General features: G+C 33.3%; 1 protein-coding gene across 2 annotated transcripts in view; it reads left to right on the top strand.

Annotated features, from left to right (window-relative positions):
- The window catches only part of LOC102802144 (uncharacterized), a 49307-nt gene that overhangs the window by 16321 nt on the left and 13135 nt on the right, over nucleotides 1–19851 (top strand). For both annotated transcript variants that reach the window (XM_085491536.1, XM_085491540.1), the window contains 5 exons: nucleotides 2562–2699; nucleotides 3902–4032; nucleotides 7141–7238; nucleotides 13959–14184; nucleotides 18708–18881. In XM_085491536.1, the coding sequence (XP_085347662.1) occupies nucleotides 2562–2699; nucleotides 3902–4032; nucleotides 7141–7238; nucleotides 13959–14184; nucleotides 18708–18881 (767 nt within the window). The remainder of the gene's footprint in view (nucleotides 1–2561; nucleotides 2700–3901; nucleotides 4033–7140; nucleotides 7239–13958; nucleotides 14185–18707; nucleotides 18882–19851) is intronic.

Raw genomic sequence — 19851 nt, 5'->3', positions numbered from 1 at the left:
TTCGCTTGCACACACAGTCAGTAATATTTTGATCATATGACAAATTTTCATCAAGATACATGTACATAATTTTCTGCATCCAAATTTTTGATGACTCTCTGTTGGTGTTTTTTTTTCAATATTGAGCCTCTTATAATTTGTTACATAGTTGAATTTGTTCTTGAGCATTTGTGTCTACACTTAGTCTATCTGAAGTGTCACTTTAAAAGCTGTAGTTTGAATGTCAAAGAAGTTAATTTCCAGGTTACTGTTGACAACCTTATTGTTCATTTTTAATTCAATTTTTTGTTTCAATACAACACAGTAAGTTTTTCTTCATTATTGAGTTGATGTGTATGCCTTTGGCAAAGCTAACATCTGCCTTATCCTCTTGCCTTTTCAAAATCAAAGGTGAAGATACCTGTGACAGTAATACAGTACGAGATTCGTACATCAACATGTGCCTCCTACAAATAAAGACTTGTTGTTGTTTTTTTGATACACTGTGGTTCAATTCGTAATAACAGCTCCGTAGTCCTGTGGTTTTAGCAGGATTTTATTTTTTCGCCCTCTCACATTAGTTTTGGGGTCTCAAGAGAATGTCATCCATAAAATTAAATCAGTGTGGCCTAAGATACAGGTTCTTGTCATAAATGTTTAGAATATTATGGATGATTGAAATGTAATTTTTTATGAAATGGTTCTTCAACGTGGATGCCATTTTTAACAGATTTATATTTATTCAGACATTTTTTTGACATTTGAAATATACACGAACAACCAAACTGATCATCAAAGATTTAATTCTGCAACCTCAAAACACAAAAAAACATGTAATTTCTTGCCATACCACATATGTGAATAATACATTGCCTGTACTCAGATTCTTGCTCATTTCAGTCGGGTATATTTAACAATTTTGTTGTAGTCAAGCGTGAAATAAACTCGATTCCCCACTGTGTGAATCCACACATTCTGTGTTTTGAGGTATAGCAATCCTTACATTGTAATGAAAATCTCAATATACCATTGAAATTTAAAAACACAAAATTAATACAACTTTCTTATCAAAGTGAAAAAAAAATATTGTGTTTTTATGCCCGAAGTGATATTTAAAATATATAATATGTGACATCTGCCAAGGAATTATTCAGTATTCTGTATTCTGCTAAAATTCTTTAGTTATTACTTGGAATCAAAAAAACTATATTTCTACATATTGCTTGTAAGATTTTTGTATAAAAATCAACAATGCTGGATGTTATTTCAAACAAAATGTCAAAAAAGATAAATGCAAATGAGATCAACGAAATTGGGTCTATTTTGGGAGTATTCATAATCCTTGTTTTTAATCCACTAGCCTAATTTTCGACTATGTGCATATCATACAATCAAATATGTATCATTTCAGTCCCAAAACACTAATAAATCACTCAGATCTCCTCAAAGAGCACCTGTAATGTATAAATATTTGACTTTTGATAATTGTTTGGGGACACACACTGTATATACTTATATTTCAAAATTATTCTGAATTTAAAGCTCCCCCCTGAGATCACTTTTTGACAAAATTAGCTTTATTAGGGTCTTGGGAATATTACTTGAAATATTTGATGAAGTGAATGGATATATACATGTCAAGCACTGTCAGAAATATTTTAGAGTCTGTCCAGATTTGCTGGTGTTCCGAGTCAGTGCACAGTAATTCAGAAGTCAGCTGAATGAACCCGCTGAATGAATCAATGGATGATGCTATTCAAAATTTGAAATAAGAGGTTATTACGATCACCAGAATTTGGATGTGCTTATAAATCATTGTAGTTTGAATGTTGATTAAATAATGCCCGCAATAAGTGATTTTTTATTCACTGTGCGATCTCGCACAATGTGTGAAATGTGCGAACGGGAAGTGTGCTATAAAAATCAGACGATTTGATTTTGAACTTTAAATTCTTTTTTGTATCGTTCAATGTCGAAAAGCCGATTTTTCAGAAGCAGATATGGCGTACAGATATCCTTACTTCATCACTATTGACTATCAAATGTCTATAGCACATTATTTTGCGTGGATATACCAAAAACAAATACTTTTGCATTTGTAGAATCCTACAAGATGTTTTGACGACGCTATGACCTGTGTTTACATTTGGTATACTGTATTTATTCTATTCGTAACACATAAATTAAAGAGAATTTTTACAATAAGAAATAGTTTAGTGATTTAGTATACTGTACAATTACTTTATTTTCACTTATAATTTATTCAGAATCAGTGAAAATAAAATCCAGTGAATATAATTTTTTCCATATATTTTACATTCAGTTGATTCAAAAATCAGTGAAAATAAATTTCATACAAAACACCCAAAAAGTCTTTTCAGTGAAAATTAAATCCCGCTAAAATAAAGTATTTTACGGTACAGCAAATGCAATTTATGGTTTATATGTGTTTTTTTTTAGATGTGCTCCTAATAGAGCAAATATGGTAGATGTGTTAATTATAAAGGAATGCGATCTATGTTTGAATGCTCATTTTTCCAATGACGTAATTAATGTTCCATTCATTGTTATATTATTTTCAGAACTGGTGGATCCCGGTAAACTGGACATAAAGATTGTTCCTGAAGCTAGTTATGAACCTGAGAAAAATAAAACGAAATGGTATGCTAATGGCGTAATAACATTAACTGTTAGTGGTACACCCACAAGTAAATTTAACAGTAAGTGTTCTATAGCAAACCTGTTCATTTTAAGGTTTTATTTTCTATTTTAATTTCACTTCTAACTAATGTCTTTCAGTTGTGTGTATTTTTGTGAAACATTTCTTTACTGAATCATTTCGGAATAATTAAGAGTGTTTGTCTTTTCCTACTTATCTGTGCATATTAATTATACGTGATTTGCACATTGAGATGTTTATACGTACACGCATATACTCCATCAGAAATGCCTGTTCATAAACAGTTGAATAGTTAACATTAACTTTAGTGAGTGTAATTTAAATCCTGCTAAAACATGCATCTCTATGCATCTTTACTGCAAATACACTTATTATTGTACATTTGACATACCGGTAACTTAGTTTCAATGCTTTAATAAGCTTCACAATTGATCTTCTGTTTGAATACAGTGCACTTACAGCAAACATGATGAGTTCTCCATCAATTCATCTGATTTCTATATCAATCACCTAATTTCAAAATGTGCTTGGTGATCCTGGAATCAATTCCTGATGTTTTAATCCCTCCATTCCAGCTTCAATGAGAAAAACCTCAGTATCATAATATATGCAAATACATTCAGACTTTTACCTCCATCACCTTGACTACATATCACCAGTTTCTCTTGTTTTTGTTATGATTTCTCAATTTTGTTTTGTGTAATTTGACTACTCTGATCCAACCATGTGAAGTGATATGACATTATATCTTCCTCTGTTTGCTGAATATTCAATCTTTCTCACATCTGTTCATAAAAATGCATATGTTTTTCAAATATATTTCAAAAATATAGTCTGAATTTATGCAAATTCATGAATCCTCTATATTCTGAAGTACTGCTGCCACAGAAAAGAAGCAAATCTTTTTGAATTCTAGCACATATATTATAAAGCAGATGAAATTCTAACAAACAATCTTGACAACATTTGTAATTTCTAACCATTAGATACATTGCATACTGTCCCAAATAATTTTTTATGAATCAAAGTTCAACTTTAAATAGATTGTTTGCATCACCGCTACAAGATGTTTTATGGCGATGTTTTGACACCAATCTGAAGAGAAATATTGAAAAATATACTGAACAGGGAAAGGGTTTATTGCTTGCTGTAGTACAAAAAATATTCCTCGTGGGTCTTGCACAGTTTTACAAGTATATTCAACATTTTCTTCAAGGCATCTGTTATCTATTTTCACTGCAGTGTTACAAGATGACTACAGATGGTGTGTGTTTCGAGTCAATGAGAACAAAAAACAGACGCCGCAACTCTCTCCTGTTGCAAACTGGTCCGATACTTGTTCCTTTCTTATAGACGACTTGGAAAAAGACAAAGTGAGTGTTTGTCTTAGGTAGTGAATTTACCTGTACTGAAAGTGATCATTTTTGGATTCAATTAACTTTAAGCAGTATATTGAACCCAAATGCCTGCTGGGTTTATTAGGTGATCAAACATGTAGTAATCTGCTTTCTAATTTCTTATATAACTTAAGCTGAACACATTTGACAGATTTAATGGTGGTTAGTAGAAATTACATATCCTATGGCAAATTGAAAAAAAAAAAAAAAGCTGGTTTTTCTATTAATGTAAAACACACATTTAGCAGATCAGCTCTTTCTTATTCTATTTTATGTGCTTGTTACATGATATTTAATTGTATCTAGCATGGATGATCACTGTCGCCCATTGTCAGGATTATAAAATCATGTCTTCTAATTTCATCTGGTATGTAGTCCTTGAAAAAATCTGTTCCTTGTATCATTGGGATTTGAACTTGAGGCGATGATGCTTTATTTTTTACTTTCAAGTGCAAAGGACACAATGAGAGTCTTTGCAGTCAGTGCGTCTCTATGTGTGTCTGTTCATTACACTGATATCTCAAAAACCATATATTGGATTTTGATGAAACTTGATGATTAGATGCTTTGGACTCTTGCAATTATTTGATTAGTATTGGGTAAAAATTCATATATATTAATTACACAATTTGCTTAATGATTAATAAATGTTTAGCTTTTCCACTGATTTCTCAAGTACTAATCGTCACAGTTCAATGAAACTTGATTCTTAGATGCACAGACCTGATTAGTTTTGATTTAAAATGTGGGCATATAAATTACCAAATTTGCATATTTAGCCAATTTCTGGCTTTTACACTGATATTTCAATTACTAATTATCCCATTTCAATGAAACTTTTTTACATAGATGCTCTAGGACAATACACATACCTTATTAGTTTTGGGTTAAAATCTATGCATATTTATTACCTAATTTGCATAATCAGCTAATTTTTGGCTTACACTGATATCTCAAGTCCTAATGTTTCTATTTCAATGAAACATAAATGCTCTAGGACATTGCACAGACCTGCAGTTTTTTGTTCAAATCTGTTCATATTACATGTAATTACCTAATTTGCAAAATAATTCATAATTTATAGGTTTTAATAACATTTCAGTGAAACTTAGTACATAAATCCTCAAGGACAATGCATAAACTTATTAATTTTACATTAAAATATGTGTATATTAATTACTTGATTTGCATAATAATTAGTCAGTTTTCAGCTTTTTTAGCTCCGCTGTCAACGAAGTCGAGCGGAGCTTATAGTATTACTGATTGTCCGTCGGCGTCCGTCGCTGTCGTCAATTTTACATTTTCGACTTCTTCTTAAAAACCACAAACTGTATAGCTGTGAAACTTTCTAGGATTTGTTCATTTCGTGTGGATATGTTCAATTGTCTTATTTATAGCCAATATTTTTGTAATTTTTGGTCAAAATTGTTATTTTCGACTTCTTCTTGAAAACCGCTAGCCCAAATGCTTTGATACTTGGTATGTAGGTACCTTGGTATGTAGATTTGTTCATTTCCGGATGATATCTTCATTTCTCTAATTTTGATGAATATTTTTGTCATTTTTGGTAAAAAGTGATATTTTCAACTTCTTGTTAAAAATCGCAAGTCCAATTGCTTTGATATTACATATCTAGGTACTACATGTGGATCTCTCTCAGACTTGTTCATTTTGTGATGATATCTTTAATTTTCTAATTTTCATGAATATTTTTGGTAAAAAGTGATATTTTTCGACTTCTTGTTAAAAACTGCAAGTTCAATTGCTTTGGTATTACATATGTTGGTACTACATGTGGACCTCTCTCAGATTTGTTCATTTCGAGATAATATCTTTAATTCTCTAATTTTGATGAATATTTTTGTCATTTTTGGTAAAAAGGAATATAACACTTAATTTCACGTTGTGCATCTCAAATATTAGTTGCCAAGCTTCTTGTTTGAAAGGCTAATCTTAAATTTTAAATTAATTTTTAATGAGTTTTTTTTAAAACTTTCTTTGATTTTAGGTTATGGGCTGCACATATTACAGCAGCTTGTATATACAGTCCCTCAGGGCATCTTTCATATAACACAGTGTATCCTTCCACTGTGACTTGGAAAGTTTATAGCACCAAGTTGCAGTGATCCTGATAATTCTTTACATTTTGTGGGGGGGGGGGTAATTTAAATCTGCACTGCTGTATATTGTGGAAATTTAATAGCTTGATTAATTTTTCTAAAAGTCGGCGTTATATAATAAATGAAATTTCTTGGTTCAGACTGGATTACCGTACTCGCATTATGCAATGACAATACAGGTAATATTTCTCTCGATTACAAAACAGAAGCCTTAACTATAAATGTGCCTCCACAGAACACTTCAACGCCATGCCTAATTGGCCAAAATTAGCATATGATTCGTATGTGAAGTTTCATAAATTACTGATTTGTCTGCCATTTCAACGCTCTGAGTTGGTCATGTAATGAAAAGGTTATCATAGAGCTGGCTGATACTTATGGTGTCATCGGTTGTATCACAATGGGACTGTGGTTGTATTATCCACTCACCTTCAATTTGTGGATGATACTAGACCATGACTTCACTTCTATCAACCAGTTCTATGAACAAGTGGTATCAGCTGATAACCTCATAATATTCACAAGCTTTTTCAAAATACTCCTTGTTTTTTGTCCATGCGTCCATCACTAGTTAGAATACAGTTTATTGGTAAATGGAAAAACTGTAATTTGTACATGCTATACTTGTTTCTGATTCGAGTACAACCTGTATACAAAGGTTCAGTGTAGGTGTGCATATCTAGTACTGTAAAATCTGTATAGAAGCCATGGCTTCTATTAAAATGGTACAATACAATATAGAGCGGATGCAGCTTCTATTAGAACATTTACACATATGAGAAATAATGAATTTTTGGTTCTAAATAATGAATGTTTGGTTCTCAAATGTTAAAAAGAATAGGTGCGACTTATATTAGGGATGCTGCTTCTAATACAGATTTTACGGTAATTACTATTACCGTATTGCCTCTATTGGTAGTGCACGTGTTAATTATTATCTTCAATTCTTTATATCTATGGTAAGGTACTGATTAAAGTTAAAGGTAAACGAATGTTGTCATCCTATACTTTGGCAACGTTTGAAGTCAACTTGTCGGAGCATGATCTGGAGATGAAAAACAAGTAAGTAAACAAGATCACTGTGATTGTAACTGGATCAATCAATAAACCATTAACACATTGTCTGCTTACGGGTTTATGTACCATTATACCGCGCGCTACCCATTATTGAAACTCTGTGTTCTCATTGGTCGATCAGTACAATGTGCTGCCCTGTTTTTGCATGTTGTTTTCTGGTGAACGTTTTATGCCTTTTTGAAATACAAGTATTTATGACACACTGTTGATTTCTTCCTTCTCTACCATATCACTGTATGTACTTATTTTCAATTTTTCAACACTTTGGAGTGTTATAATTGAAATATTAAAGTACTTCACACTTCTCATCCTTGCTTCTTATAAATCATCACTATCAGAATCATTTAACTAAATTTGTTTAATTCTTTCAGTTGAAAAATAATGCCCAACACAAACACACACAACAACATATAGGATTCGAATAAGGGTCCAGATGCATTAATGTGTTTGGCTTTACCTCACACATTATCTTAAAGTTGGCATAGACTTTCTCCTCGTCCAATATGAAGCTACAGGGATTCATTATTTTTTAAATGAAAGGGCTTTAGACAGGGATGTGTTTTTCCTATTATATTACGCACATTCACGTGCAATTTTCATGAGATTTTTGGGAAAAGTCACTGTGAAACTCTTTGTCTTGAGGATACCAGTGAAATGTTCTCAGACCTGCGTTATAAAAGGGATTAATACTGTGTTACCGTCAGAAAAAATATCAGAAAAAAATATTGTACCAAATTCACACAGCAACAGATGATTGAAGATTGTTTATTACGTTGTATTTTATTTGAGAGCTAGAAGATATTAAATGAATCTGATAATAAAATATTTATGAAAAAAACACATGAAATAAGCTTTCAAAGAAAGCTATAAATAGAAGTTCTTTCAGCGAAAAATGGGATTATGGGAAATTTGATATGTATTACATTTTTAGGTAATATTAGCTATCAGATATAATATACATGTATCACATGACAACTGTTCATCTGTTTAAATACTGGGTATTATGGCTTTTTCAAATATGATATCATCGGGCCCCTGAGTAAAAGCTGTCATCAGGGGGATAAATCAGCATGGTTACAATGCATGGTGTCATAACCCCAATATCTGAGCAAAAATATTTTATTTAGTTTGATTGTTGTTCTCTAATTTTGGTGAATATTTTTGTAATTTTTGGTAAAAAGTGATATTTTCGACTTCTTGTTGAAAACCGCAAGTCCAGTTGCTTTGATATTACATATATAGGTACTAAATGTGGACCTCTCTCAGATTTGTTCATTTCATAATGATATCTTCAATTCTCTAATTTTGGTGAATATTTTTGTAATTTTTGGTAAAAACTGATATTTTCAACTTCTTGTTAAAAATCGCAAGTCCAATTGCTTTGATATTACATATATAGGTACTACATGTGGACCTCTCTTAGATTTGTTCATTTCATAATGATATCTTCAATTCTCTAATTTTGGTGATTATTTTTGTAATTTTTGGTAAAAACTGATATTTTCAAATTCTTGTTAAAAATCGCAAGTCCAATTGCTTTGATAATACATATATAGGTACTACATGTGGACCTCTCTCAGATTTGTTCATTTCATAATGATATCTTCAATTCTCTAATTTTGGTGAATATTTTTGTAATTTTTGGTAAAAACTGATATTTTCAACTTCTTGTTAAAAACCTCAAGTCCAGTTGCTTTGATATTACATATATAGGTACTAAATGTGGACCTCTCTCAGATTTGTTCATTTCATAATGATATCTTCAATTCTCTAATTTTGGTGAATATTTTTGTAATTTTTGGTAAAAACTGATATTTTCAACTTCTTGTTAAAAATTGCAAGTCCAATTGCTTTGATATTATACATATAGGTACTACATGTGGACCTCTCTTAGATTTGTTCATTTCGTGATGATATCTTCTGTTCTTTAATTGCCATGTGCATTGCTAACAGCGGAGCTATCTCAGCTGACAGGCTGCTTGTTTTTAAAAGGGAAAAAATTATCCTAAAAAAAATTATTATATCAAATTCTGAACCCAAATGGAAAGTCCAAAGAAACAATGATTAAATTAAAATGAAGGGGCCAAAAGTCCATGTTCTCATTTGAAAGAAAGTATAAGATATGAACAAAATGTAAAATAACTACCGTACTTTTTTAATCACTATTTGTTAAACTGATCCGACCAATACCGGTATTAGTTTATGGCAGTGGTATCTTGGGAGATGAAAGTAATTACAAATCTGCCATCGAGGACATATACTAATGCTACTGCCGGGTTATACAATGCAGATACCCATTACATATGTTCATCAGGAGACAAATGCACAAATGTTACAATCACATAATGAATACAATAATACCCTTCTTAAAGAAGCTGCAGATTCAAATAAAAAAATTTACAGTAAATGGTACAAGGAAGTGGAACTTGCTAATATCAACCAATCATGATTACCGCTGAGAAAATATTTATGGAAATCCAATAAAAAATAATAGACAAACAAATTAAAGCATCTTTTGTATTATTTTGGAAAAATTATATCCATGATGAATATCATCAGAGGAAAGAAACAACTTGAGAACATACAAAGGTTTCAAAAAGATATTCAGTCTGGAAAAATACTTGGTTCAGGTTGGGAGAACATCACAAACAGTAATCTCCAACTCGGCAATCACTGTCTCAAAATTGAAATTGGTAGACACACAAAACCTGAAACTCTGATTGACAAAAGAATTTGCAAGTTAATGTGCTGTTATGGAAATTGAAGAAGCGATTCACTTTATTTTGTCATGCAAAAAATAATTCAAAATTTTGTGGTTTTGACAAAAAAAAACAAATTACAAGTTTCTTGGTATTATGTACATAGAAAAATGTTTATGTATACATGAGAAACTTCCAGACTGAACACAATGAGCTCAGTCTATATGAAAATTAAACAAAAATTAATTTAAATAATCTTCCTTGTTGTGTCTGAATTTCCATTATGCTATTTTCTCCGGAAATATTTAACCTTCATTTTTTACTTCTGTAGTTTTTTTCATTTGCATTGTAGTCAATTTACATTTTGTATGTCCTAGTTTTATTTTTTTTTTGGATCATACTGCATGTACCTGCTGTCAATACTATTACCTTGCTAGTTTATTATTGATGAAAGGAAATGTATATGGGAGGAAATTGTCTATTCTCATTGATGTCTCTATCATTAACATTATTTTAGTGGTTACAATAATGCAGTTAAGAAACTTGGCCCAGTCTCACATTTATATTTTTCAAGATATTGCTGAAAATATGTAGTTTGAATTTGTGGTTACAAAAATGTCTTTATCTTTGCATGCATTTATACTCTGTCCGTGTGGTATATTCATGTTTCAACATATTACTGTAAAATACTTTATTTTTAATAGCTAGAATTAATTTTTGCTGACTATACTTTTTGGGTGTTTTGTATGGAATTTATTTTCACTGGTTTTTGACAAGTTGAATGTAAAATATAAGAAAAAAGGTATATTCGCTGGATTTTTTTTCCACAGTATCTCAAGCACAATTACAGATAGGGACATGCAATCAGTAATGTAATGAAGGTGTCAGACGAGAGGCATATATAACTAACCAGATGACCATATATGTTCATGTTATCTTATTAATAATAATAATAATAATAATAATAACTTTATTGCATCCTTAGAATTACAAATGTTCTATTGGTTTACAGCAATAAATATATAAGTGATTAAAAAAATCAAAGTACGATAACCCTAATATGCATAATATGCATAACCCTAATAACTCAAGTACTTTTACAACCAGTGCTGAATGAAAACATTGGAAAGTGATGTGACTCATTATTATGCATAACTGTCATATTTCTCAATCACTCATATGGTAAATACAGACATGTAACCAAAGCTATAATGAAGACATCAGACAAGAGATGTGACAAATTTATCAGATCTTATTAATATTCTTAACCACATCATGTGCACTGTTGCAAACAGAGATTATATGCACCTAGTACTATATTGAAGACTTCAGACATACTGCAGCACATGACTAATCAGATGACCATATATGGTCATATGACCTCCTTAATTATGCCAGCATATCATATACACAGAACTGTAATTTTTGACATTATAAAATATCGTATAGCTCATGCACCAACACAAATATCCCAATAACAACTCATCACATTTTAATCAAATTTTATACATGGATGTAGAACTGATTAACTTAGGATTGAAAATTAACCCATTCATGTTAATTTACATAAATTGCATGATATCTCAAAAAAGTACTTCAGATGTCAATTAAAGTGCGTAGATGCTCTGGAATAAATCAGAGACAGTAAACCAGAGATGTTCTAGATACAGTTGTTCAGTTTGCTTTAATAACATGGATCTCACTGGAGAGATAAATTCCCTGTTTCTGCTACATCTATACCTCTCAGCACAAAAAAACTTTCTCTGCTTTCTTTGATTAATTGATCATCTTCAATCTTATCAATCATTTAAAAATACCAGCCAAGTTCAATTTTGATGACGAGCGTGTATAATTTTCGAAATGTGCCTGTACATGAAAATTTAGTGATTTACCGATAGTTAATATCTACATTGTAGATTGTCAAAAGGCAAGGTACGCAATATGTTATCATTTATCATGACAGAACAATTAATCATTAATCGTTTATAGTAACTATTACCTTTATTGATATCGTATCCCTTCTGGGATCTAGATTAGAATACAATAAGGATATAAGGAACAATAAAATACATAAGTAATAATAATAATAAAAAAGAAATAAATAGTAATACTGTGAAAATATTATTATATAAATATTTTTTTGGTGTTATTTTGAGGCAGCTGGTAAATTGCTTTTCATGAAATTCTCTCTTTTATTGAAACAGTCGCTGATAAACTTGGCAATTGCTTCGACGGTTTCAGAATTTTTGTTATTGAGAAGTGCTTTCAGATTACCGGATAAGTTTACGTTTTCAAACAAAGCATCTCTTTCAAATTTGTACTGGTTACAATTGAAGAGGAAGTGTTCTTCATCTTCAATTTCATTGGAGTCACAGACAGGGCATGTTCTATTTAAGACATCTATGTTGTGATATCGCCCAACTTCAATCTGAAGTATGTGGGCACTTATCCTCAGTTTAGTCATAGATGATCTGTGGATGGGGTTATTAATAATTTCAAGGTATTTTTCAAGTGCAAAATCAGTTTTCAGCTGTCTGTAGGTACGAAGTTTATTTTTGTGATTAGTGCCTTTATTGTCATTATGCATTGTTTCTGTGCAGTGTTTCTCAAACATATTTTTTAGTTTTTTTGTAGCTAATGGGATAATACTGGTTTTTTCGCAAACATCACTAATTTCTAAAAGGTTCAGTAATTTTTTTATGCCTGTGGTCCAATTACTGACGTTTTCTTTGTCCAAATTGGTGCCAAGTTTGTAGGCCTCAGAGATCAGAGTGGTTTCATCCATATGTTTTATTTTCAGCCAGTAGTTAATCATACGTTTGATGCTTGAGATGATAAGTGGATATTATATTTAATTGAAATGAAGATTTCTTCTCTTCTGACTCAGGAAATAAATCTTCCCATTTTATGTTCATCACATGTAATTGATATGTGAATAGTTTTTACTCTGATTTATCTGTTGGCTAATGTGTCAACATTTTCCCTGATCACCAGATATTAATTGATTATTGAGGTGATATGTGTATCCTAATCATTCATGATTAAAATGATCAGAGTACCTGTGTCGTGGGAATGCTGGTGATAATAGATATAACGTAGGAATATACATAATTGCAGTAAAACCTTGCATATACATTTGCACTTCCAATAATTGCGTTTGATAAGCATTATATATAGACTACTGTAGAATACTTTATTTTAGCTGGATTTAATTTTCGCTGAAAAGACATTTTGGGTGTTTTCTATGAAATTTATTTTCACTGATGTTTGATGAGTTGAATGTAAAATATAGGAAAAAAGGTATATTCACTGGATTTCATTTTCACTGAATCACTCCTTCAGCGAAAATAGCAAAAAATTAATTCCAAGCGAAAATAAAGTATTTTAACAGTACTTATATACAAAATGGCTAAACAACACTTTAGTTTAGTTAGTATGCAAGTACGTGGAATTGACTATCACAAACTAATGAGATAATGATGACTGAACACACAGTCTGACTTGAGATCATTAAACTGAGTAACAGCAATTCTCCAGTGGAATTCAAAATTAAACTTCTTCAACTGCTGATTTGTATGTATCTAATAAATACAAATTGTTTGTCTGACACACATCATGTAGGGATGGTTATATCTAGATGTTAACAGAAAAGGTGCTCTACTGTCCGGGAGATGACAGACGTCTTCTTTGTAACAGTTAATTGATTGAATAATCGGCTCACTTAACGCCCAAAGCAGATTAAGTCACAGTCTTTAAGACGCCACATTAATCATGGCTTATCTACACTGAACCTGTTTCATGATATGCTGACTGGTGTTCATCTTGCAGAAAGCTATGTTTTATGTGTTGCTGCAGGGTTATCTATTGAAAGATTATCAAACTTGGAGACTGAAAATCATTTTTTTATGTTTGCATCATAATAGGTCTTAATAATAGAAACAAATTATTATTTTTTGCATATTATAATTTTTATTAATAATATTTATATTATTGTTTTTTTTTTCAGTATTGAGATAACTTTACAAAAGAAGCAAATAAAGCTGTCACTTTTGATGGAATACACCCCACTAGAATCTATAAGTTTGGATAATATTGATGCGTTACCTCCTATAATGGATGGTCAGTTAGCTGGGGTGATGTATATCTGTGTGCACAGCGGCAGTAATCTTCTTGCAATGGACCGCACTGGAAAGTCAGATCCATATGTGATTGTGTTTAACAACAGGCAAAAGGTGAGAGAGCTTATTAAATAGCAGAGTAGGTAATACTAATTTCTGTTAATTCTTGTTTAGTATAAATTTATTTAATCATTCTTTCATGAAATTCTGATAACATATGAACAATATTCAGTCTCATCAAGGATTTAAAAAGGGGGGGGGTAAATTCTTTCAGCTCTCTAATCTAAGTGGGAGATTTTTTTTTAAGGACGAAATCTATGCTTGTTTTGGTTCAATTTGTATGATTTTATTCAAATCAATTATATCCAATGCTTCTGGAATACAGTCTTGTTTATCATTGCCAAACTTTGTTTCTGTCCTAATAAACAATGTACCTGCATTGTAACGAAAGGACGGTTCTTTTTCCAAAAGTGTTTGGTACTTCGGGAATGGTTAGGTACTGATGAAAATTTCCAGTTTGATAGTGTTGAAAAGCTTTCACTATTCATGCTAACAACCCCACACTATATCCATGTTGAAAACCCCACTATATCCATGTTGAAAACCCCACACTATCCATGTTGAAAACCCCACACTATCCATGTTGAAAACCCCACTCTATCCATTTTGAAAACCCTACACTATCCATGTTGAAAACCCCACACTATCCTTGTAGAAAACCCCACTTTATCCATGTTGAAAATCAAACACTATCCATATTGTAAACCCCCCACTCTTCATGTTGAAAACCCCTCACTATATCCATGTTGAAAACCCCACACTATATCCATGTTAAAAACCCCCAGTATATCCATGCTGAAAACCCCACACTATCTATGTTGAATACCCCCACACTATTCATGTTGAAATCCCCCCACTATCCATGTTGAAAACCCTGTACACTATCCATTTTAAAACCCTACACTATATCCATGTTGAAAACCCCCACTATATCCATATTGAAAACCTCACACTATCCATGTTGTAAACCCCACACTATCCATGTTGTAAACCCCACACTATCCATGTTGAAAACCCCACACTATTCATGTTGAAAAACCTCACACTATCCATGTTGGAACCCCCCCCCACTGTATCCATGCTGGGACCCCCCCCCACTATATCCATGTTGAAAACTCCACACTATATCCATGTTGAAAACCCCACACTATCCATGTTGGAACCCCCCACTGTATCCATGCTGAACCCCCCACTATATCCATGTTGAAAACCCCCACACTATCCATGTTGAAAACCCCACACTATCCATGTTGAAAACCCTACACTATCCATGTTGAAAACCCTACACTATCCATGTTGAAAACCCCACACTATCCTTGTCGAAAACCCCACTATATCCATGTTGAAAATCCCACGCTATCCATATTGTAACCCCCCCCACTCTTCATGTTGAAAACCCCTCACTATATCCATGTTGAAAACCCCACACTATATCCATGTTAAAAACCCCCAGTATATCCATGCTGAAAACCCAACACTATCTATGTTGAATACCCCCACACTATTCATGTTGAAATCCCCCCACTATCCATGTTGAAAACCCGGTACACTATCCATTTTAAAACCCTACACTATATCCATGTTGAAAACCCCCACTATATCCATATTGAAAACCTCACACTATCCATATTGAAAACCTCACACTATCCATGTTGTAAACCCCACACTATCCATGTTGAAAACCCCACACTATTCATGTTGAAAAACCCCACACTATCCATGTTGGAACCCCCCACTGTATCCATGCTGAATCCCCCACTATATCCATGTTGAAAACTCCACACTATATCCATGTTGGAAACCCCACACTATATCCATGTTGGGACTCCCTCTCTATCCATGTTGGAAACCCCCCCCCCACTATATCCATGTTGGAAACCCCACACTATATCCATGTTGAAAACCCCACACTATATCCATGTTGGGACCCCCCTCTATCCAAGTTGAAGCCCCCACTGCATCCTTGTTGGGAACCCCCCCCATATCCATGTTGAAAACCCCACACTATATCCATGTTGAAAACCCCACACCATATCCATGTTGAAAACCCCACACTATATTCATGTTGGGACCCCCACTATCCATGTTGGAACACCCCCCCCCCACTATATCCATGTTGAACCCCCCCCACTATATCCATGTTGAGAAGCCCCCACTATATCATGTTGAGAACCCCCCCACTATATCATGTTGAAAACCCCTCACTATCCATAATGAAAACCCCACACTATATCCATGTTGAAAACCCCCCACTATATCCATGTTGGGACCCCCTTCTATCCAAGTTGAAGCCCCCACTATCCATGTTGAAACACTCCCCCCACTATATTCATGTTGAAACCCCCACTTTATCCATGTTGACCCCCTACATTTCTATATCCATGTTGAGAACCCCCCACTATATCATGTTGAGAACTCCCCACTATATCCATGTTGAAAACCCCACACTATCCATGTTGAAAACCCCTCACTATTCATGTTGAAAACCCCACACTATCCACGTTGAAAACCCCACACTATTCATGTTTAAACGTACCCGACGCTATCCATGTTGAAAACCCCACACTATCCATGTTGAAAACCCCTCACTATTCATGTTGAAAACCCCACACTATCCACGTTGAAAACCCCACACTATTCATGTTTAAACGTACCCGACGCTATCCATGTTGAAAACCCCACATTATCCATGTTGAAAACCCCACACTATATCCATGTTGAAAACCCCCCACTATATCCATGTTGACCCCCCTACATTTGTATATCCATGTTGAGAAGCCCCCACTATATCATGTTGAGAACCCCCCCCCACTATATCATGTTGAAAACCCCTCACTATCCATGTTGAAAACCCCACACTATCCATAATGACCCCCCCCCCATATCCATGTTGAAAACCCCACACTATATCCATGTTGAAAACCCCACACTATATCCATGTTGGGACCCCCCACTATCCATGTTGAAACACTCCCCCACTATATCCATGTTGAACCCCCCCCCCACTTTATCCATGTTGACCCCCCTACATTTGTATATCCATGTTGAAAACCCCACACTATCCATGTTGAAAACCCCTCACTATTCATGTTGAAAACCCCACACTATCCACGTTGAAAACCCACACTATTCATGTTTAAACGTACCCCACACTATCCATGTTGAAAACCCCACACTATCCATATTGAAAACCACACACTATCCATGTTGAAAACCCCACACTATCCTTGTTGAAAACCCCACACTATCCATGTTGAAAACCCCACACTATATCCATGTTGGAAACCCCCCTCCCACTATCCATGTTGAAAAAAAACCACTATATCCATGTTGAAAACTCCACACTATATTCATATTGAAAACCCCACACTATCTATGTTGAAAACCCCACACTATCCATGTTGAAAACCCCCCACTATATCAATGTTGAAAACCCCCCACTTTATCCATGTTGAAACCCCCCACTACATCCATGTTGAAAACCCCAACTACATCCATGTTGAAAACCCCAACTACATCCATGTTGAAAACCCCCACTATATCCATGATAAAACCCCAACTATATTCATGTTGAAAACCCCATATTATCCACGTTGAAAACCCCAACTATATCCATGTTGAAAACCCCACACTATCTATGTTGAAAACCCCACACTATTTATGTTGAAAACCTCACACTATTTATGTTTAAAACCTCACACTATTTATGTTTAAAACCCCACACTATATCCATGTTGAAAACCCCATATTATCCACGTTGAAAACCCCAACTATATCCATGTTGAAAACCCCACACTATCTATGTTGAAAACCCCATACAATTCATGTGGAAAACCCCACACTATTCATGTTGAAAACCACACACTATCCATGTAGAAAATCCCACACAAACAACGTGCCCCACTCCACTATCCACGTTCGAAACCCTGCACTGTCCTTGTTGGGAAAACTCCTCTTACCCTTGCTGGAACACCCACCCAATCCATGTTCGCCCTCCCAGCACCTGTTCATGTTCAAAACCTCACATTATTCATGTTCAAAACACTGTCCATGTTGTCGTAATCGTAACCAATGCTACTGTAACTTTAAACAACAATGAATATATTGGAATCAACAACACATTTAATTGAGTATGAGACAAATAACTGTGTATGAACTGTTTTTTTTACTGTAACGTTTTTGGGATTACTTTATTTCATGCCTCAGAATACGTGATGATGTAAAATGCAACCTGGTCACCCTAGGGTATTGATATGTAAAGTAAACTTTATTGACATTGTACATTAAATTGATTACAATAAAGTAAATATGTTTTTAGAAAAAACATAAACAATTAAAAATAAATGATCAATAAATATGTATAAAGTAGGATTCTCAGTGAAATTGAGTTGTACTTTTCCAAATAAAACAGTGCTAGGCTTAAAAACTGCAACCATTTTATGTGAAACTGTAAAATTTGGTGGCACTTGAATGTTTTCTATGACTGAAATAAATTATCGTTAAAAGTTTAGGAAATTCAGAAATTATTATGTCTGCTTTATTTTCACTGGTGTTCCTTCTTGATTTGTGTATTTCAGGTGAAAACAACACACTACATCTGTCAGACATTGAACCCTAAATGGGAATACAGTATGGAGTTCTTTGTGGCAGATTACACTGCAGCAACCATCTCATTTCTTGTCTATGACTGGGATGGGAGGAAAATAACTGACAATGACTTTTTAGGATCATGTAATCTCTCCCTTACAAAGGTATATAACAACCATCAGTGTATTCTGTTTTTTTGTGATTTGGATCAGCTCTGTTTTGTGCTCGCTTTAAAACTGGTAGGCTTTTAATGTTGAAACACATTGGACTTGTTAAGAATACCTTTAATTTAATGACTTAATAGCCAGTGATAGATATTTTTTTGAAATATTTGGATGGCACCTGTGTCCTAGGCTATGACTAGTTAATAAGGTTTGTAATTTAATGACTCTGTTGAGTGATATTTTTTGGAATACTGTAAAATACTTTATTTTATCTGGAATTAATTTTCGCTGAAAAGACTTTTTAGGTGTTTTGTATGGAATTTATTTTCACTGATTTTTGACAAGTTTAATGTAAAATATAGAAAAAAGGTATATTCGCTAGATTTTATTTTCACTGTATCATTCTTCAGCGAAAAAAAAATTCCAAATGAAAATAAAGTATTTTACAGTTGTTGGATGGCACCTCCTTCTGCCCTAGTTTAATAGGTCAATTGTCTAATAAATTAATACTCATACTTACCTGTGTAACTGTTATGTATACATATATCTTATCTAAGAGAGTGAGAATTCTGCCTTTATTTAATTGTGGCCTAATGCTACTTGAGTTAATATGGCTGACTGCTTTAATACAATTTGTCAATTAATTTGACAGTATCCTGTAGAAATTGTGAAGTTACCTAGTTGTATTCATTGTCAATTTTAAAGATTTACAAAAACATTTATTTATGTCATTTCTGTTTTCACCACCAGCTCCCTCTTTTCATCACACATTTACAAAATATGCACATTTATAGTCTGCACTTTCCTTCAGATTGAGACAAAAATAGCCCAGATTGTTTTTAGTGAAAACTGAAAATTGCCTCAAATTTTGTCTGTTTGCTCCAAAATTAGGGTTCATTTCTGGAAATTTTAGAATAATTTGGGCAAGAAAGTCTGATTTAAATCATACTCAAGAAATCTTGTCATTGTG

The sequence above is a fragment of the Saccoglossus kowalevskii genome, chromosome 2 (genome assembly GCF_978046115.1).
Source record: "Saccoglossus kowalevskii chromosome 2, keSacKowa6.1, whole genome shotgun sequence".
NCBI classification, from domain to species: domain Eukaryota; kingdom Metazoa; phylum Hemichordata; class Enteropneusta; family Harrimaniidae; genus Saccoglossus; species Saccoglossus kowalevskii.
Note: the sequence above shows the minus strand (reverse complement) of the source record. Positions and strands in the feature narration are given on the sequence as shown.